The following is a 5,203-nucleotide window of genomic DNA, read 5'->3' as shown; positions in this document are numbered from 1 at the left end:
CCGGCCGCCATCTTGGTTGGCAGTTAATTTGCATATTGCCCTGATTAGCCAATGGGAAGGGTAGCAGAGGTACGGCTAATTACCATGTTTCTCTATTATTAGATAGGATTAGTATGTTAGTAGATGATATGCTATGAAAAATTAGAGCAGAGTAGGAAGGGTTAGGAGTGATTATGTGAAGGAGTGTAGAAGACAGTAATGGGCTAGAGATAAGAGACTTTGGGGAGTTGTTAACTTGTACGTGATATTTAAAATTATGAGACTAAATGAAATCACTAAGGTAGTATTAGATAATGGTGAAGAGTACCAAGAACAGAATTCTGGTCCACTATTAAGCTATAAAGAAGAGGAAAAACTAGCAAAGGAGGCTAAGGAAGAAAAACCAAGAGTATGGGTCCTGAAAGTCATACAAAGAAAGTATATCAAATAGGAAAAAGGAATTAACTTGTGAAAAGGTGATAACAGGCCAAGGAAGGGAAGAGTCAGATGCTGCTGCTATGTTGAATATAATAAAAGGCTATTATGCAAATCAACCGAATGGCGGAACAACTGGTTGCTATGATGTGCACTGACCACCAGGGGGCAGACACTCAACACAGGAGCTGCCCCCTGGTGGTCAGTGTGCTCCCACTGGCTGAGGGAGAGTGCTGCTCAGCCAGAAGCCCTAAGCTGGGCACACGGCTGGTGAGTGCATCGGTGGTGGTGGGAGCCTCTCCTGCCACCACAGCAGTCGGACATCCCCTGAGGGCTCCTGGACTGCGAGAGGATGCAGGCCAGACTGAGGGGCCCTCCCCCCCCCCACCACCAAGTGCATGAATTTCGTGTACCGGGCCTCTAGTGTTGAATAAGAAGAGGACTGAGATCTGTTCATTAGATTTTGCAACATGGAAATTGTTGGTGACATTTTTTTACAAGAATGATGTTGGTTGGAGTAATTGGAGCAGAAGCCTGCTTGAAATGGGTTTAAGAGAAAATAAAGAGCATTTGGAGATATGAGGAATTAACAAGTGTTATAATTACAGTGACCACATGACCACATTTTACTGCAATTCTCCCATTCATCACTTGTGTCCCAGCATAATTTTTAATAGTGCCTCCTTTCATTCTCATTTGAGTAAAAAATTATGTAGTCATTGTCATTATTCTTTTATCACACCCAAATTTGACCAATGGTATCCCTTCAAAGGTTAGCTTATGTGACTTTTTGAGAGAACCCTATTAGTCCTTCCTTTTCTGTCATAACAAAATATTGCAGGGCTTATACTTTTTCTGCCTCAGATCTGTGGTCAGCCATTTTTTCTAAGAAGTTCTGTCTCATTTTAGTGGTATTTAGTAAGCAAGCATTGAAATGTGGATAGCTTTTGATTGGGGGAGGAGAGGGAGTGAGAAAGGTAGGTGGCCAGATAGAGAAAGGCAGTTCACAAATTAAAAATTTTAAAGCAGACAGTTTACCAAAGATGCTGAGGTTGGAGAATAGAAGATGTATTCAAGGGATTCTATGTAACACTGAATGGATGGCATATGAGACCGCCTCGCATAGGAGTCCTGAGCCTGTGGGTAAGATAATGGTAATCCAAAGGAGGGAACAAAATTCAACAGACACTACAGCAAAGAAAGCAAGGAGGGAGATGATTGTATAACAGAAACATGACAAAGAGGCACGCAGTGTCAGATGCCTGAGCTGTCTAATCTGAGCAGCAAAGGCTGGAGATGCCATTAATTTCAACAAAGAACACAGGAATCGGTGAAGGAAGAAGACAAAGGTTATTGCCGGTTTTTGTTGTTTTTTAATTTCTTGGGAATATGATGACAGAGTGTAACCTATTGAATTTCCATCTGGTAGAAGTGTATTAACAAACAGTAGAACAATATTTAGGAAATAAGGTTTTTATTGTTACTAAAGGATAACCATAATGCATTTCCCATCTGTGAAAAAGCATGAAGATTTGGATGTCAATAACTCTCTCACAAGTTATTTCAGATTTTTTATTTCAGGGAAATGCATTTCTTGCCTCATTTTCCAATAGAAAAAAAAAAAAAAAAATCTCCAAGAATCCAGACTTTTCTTGGCACCTTATAATTCTTTGTATTGGGAATTAACCCCTCCTAATCTAAACGTCATATTTTAGTTTCATCACATTTTGGAAAATATAAGCAGGTTTTATATTTTATTAAAAGCTCAACCTTAATGAGAACCTGTTGGAATTTAAAATGTCTATGTGATCACTGCCTTCAAGTTACTTTTTGTTTTGATACAGTATCCCTCTTCATAGCCTGATATAAAATAGTTTGGTTGGAAACATACTTTCCCCAACACCATTGGTGATATAGTTAAGAATTAGTGTATAGTAGTCTTCCTTTATCCTCAGCTTCTGTTACCCAGTCAGTTGCAGTCCGAAAATATTAAGTGGAAAGTTCTAGAAATAAACAGTTCATAAGTTTTAAATTGTGCACCTCTATGAGTAGCAGATGGTGCAATCCCACATTGTCCTGCTATGTCCCCCCAGGATGTGAACCATCTCTTTGTCCAGTGTATCCACATTGTATATGCTGCCCACCTGTTAGTCACTTGGTAGCCATCTGGGTTTATCAGATTGACTGTCATGCTATCACAGTGCTTGTATTCAAGTGACCCTTATTTTACTAAATAATGGCCCAAAAGTGCAAGAGTACTGATGCTGGCAATTCAAACATGTCAAAGAGAAGTCATAAAGTGCTTATTTTAAGTGAAAACATAAGTACAGTCCAGTAAGGTATTTTGAGAGAGAGAGTCCATAGTCACATAACTTTTATTACAGTACATTGTTATAATTCAGTTTTATCATTGTACTCTAGTTGTTGTTAATCTCTTATTGTGCCTTATTTATAAATTAATCTTGATCAGAGGCATCTATATATATAAAAGCCTAAGTGACTGTTATGACCGGTAGACTGAATGATCGGTAGACCGGCTGCTATGATGCGCACTGACCACCAGGGGACAGATGCTCAGTGCACTCCCACAGCCAACCTCCCGTGGTACCTCCCCCCAGCCAGCTGGCCCCGATTGGCCCTGATTGCGACTGTGCAAGACAGCCCCAATCGGCCCCAATCTCCGGCCAGGCTGAGGGACCCCACCCATGCATGAATTTGTACACCAGGCCTCTAGTGTATGTATAGGAAAAAATATAGTATGTATATAGGATTTGGCACTATGCACGGTTTCAGGTATTTACTGGGGTATCAGTCACTTGGAACATCAGTCTCTCTAAATTGATGAAATTGCCAATGTCATTAAAATAAGTAAAAATTTCTGTAAATGTAATAATTCTTAAATTAACGTTTTTAATTATTTTAATCTTATTTTTATTAAGGAAATGTTTTTATCCTGGAATTTTAGAGCACATTGAATGTTCTAGCTTTCATAGAATATAACTGTTGTGGGGTGATTAGCTTTTAAATTCATTTTGCTGTGACTTTTTTCTTAGCATGGTCATCTCTTACTGTGTGATAGAAATTGTTATCTTCTAAAAGTTGAAAATTCATTTAACATCAGATTTCTTGAGAGCAAAACAGAGGAAGAAGTTTATCTCATAATAATAATGAGTTTAAAATTAGACTCATAACTAAAATTATTTTGTTTTATTTTTTTACAGGAATTGAAACCTGACATAGTAACTAAATCTGCTCTTGGTGATGATATCAATTTTGAAAAAATCTGCAAAAAGGTATATCTGCAGTGGGTTGTATTTTTTTTAAAAGTTCCTTATTTATATTTTTTACTTTTTTCCTTAATGAGAAAACTTATGAAGAATCCAGGTATTATTAGTATATAATGAATTTTCCCCACTTGACCTTCAATATTGCCACCAAAAAAATATATTTTTAAAAAAAATATATTTTATTGATATTTTACAGAGAGGAAGGGAAAGGATAGAGAGTTAGAAGCATCGATGAGAGAGAAACATCGATCAGCTGCCTCCTGCACACCCCCTACTGGGGATGTGCCCGCAACCAAGATACATGCCCTTGACCGGAATTAACCCTGGTACCCTTCAGTCCGCAGGCCGACACTCTATTCACTGAGCCAAACCTGTCAGGGCCCAAAAAAATATTTTATGGTAATTTATGAATTTCCTTTGCTGTGTTATCACACCTTCAAGGTCCTTAAAGGCACTGACTTCTCTGCAGTTAATTGATGTTAGATATGTTAAATGTTGACATAACTTAATATGATATTTATGTGTTAGATAACATTTGTCAATCTTACTAATTCAAACAATTGTTATTTTTATTCTTTCCAAATAATTTCCATGAATATTTCCCTCAACCCCTGCCATTCACCCTGTGAATGATTTTTTTAAACTCCCTTTTACAAATGAGAAGAGCTGAGAAAATGAAGTGAGATGATTAAGCTTATACCACTGTTATGCTGTACAGTTAGGACTTTCATCCAGTTGTTCTGCTTCTTGGATTTGCAACTCCTGCTTCTTCTTTACTATTTGCCTTTTTATATTTCCGCTCATTTTGCTAATGCCTACAATTAAGAGAATTTCTACCTGAGAACAGATTTTGAGTTGATTGATTTTCTACATTGTTTTTCTGTTTTTGCTTTCATTGACTTTGCTCTACTCTATATTATTTGTTTTTTCTTGCATTTGTACTTTGCTCTTTTTCTAGTTTCTGAATGTGGAAGCTTAAATTACTGATTTTATACCTTGTTTTCTAATGTAAGCATTTAATGCTATAAGTTTCCATCTAAGCACCACTTTAGCTACATCTCGTATATTTGATATATTTTCATTTCATAGTTCAAAATGTTTTGAATTTCCCCTGAAATTTTATCTTTAAATGATGGTTTAATTAGAACTATATTCTTTAATCTCTGAGTAAATAGGGGATTTTCCAGGTATATCTTTTTTTAAATTTTTATTGTTGAAAATATTACATATATCCCCTTTTTTCCCTCATCAACCCCCTCCACTCCTCACCCCAGGCCCTTACCACCCCACTGTCTACTTCCATGGGTTATGTATGCATATATGCCTACAAGATCTTTGGTTGATTTTTCCAGATATATCTTTGTTACTGTTTTGTTTTTTTATATGACATTTTATTTTTATTTTTTAATTAAATCTTTATTGTTCAGATTATTATATTTGTTCCTCTTTTTCCCCCGATAGCTCCCCTCCACCTGGTTCCCACCCCACCCTCTGCCCTTACC

General features: G+C 37.0%; 1 protein-coding gene across 1 annotated transcript in view; it reads left to right on the top strand.

Moving 5' to 3' along the window:
- The window catches only part of SRFBP1 (serum response factor binding protein 1), a 79,323-nt gene that overhangs the window by 52,516 nt on the left and 21,604 nt on the right, over positions 1–5,203 (top strand). The window contains exon 4 of the mRNA XM_005857131.2: positions 3,636–3,707. Within this exon, the coding sequence (XP_005857193.1) occupies positions 3,636–3,707 (72 nt within the window). The remainder of the gene's footprint in view (positions 1–3,635; positions 3,708–5,203) is intronic.

The sequence above is a fragment of the Myotis brandtii genome, unplaced genomic scaffold (assembly GCF_000412655.1).
Source record: "Myotis brandtii unplaced genomic scaffold, ASM41265v1 scaffold1076, whole genome shotgun sequence".
Taxonomy (NCBI): domain Eukaryota; kingdom Metazoa; phylum Chordata; class Mammalia; order Chiroptera; family Vespertilionidae; genus Myotis; species Myotis brandtii.
This window is presented reverse-complemented; position numbering and strand designations above follow the sequence as displayed.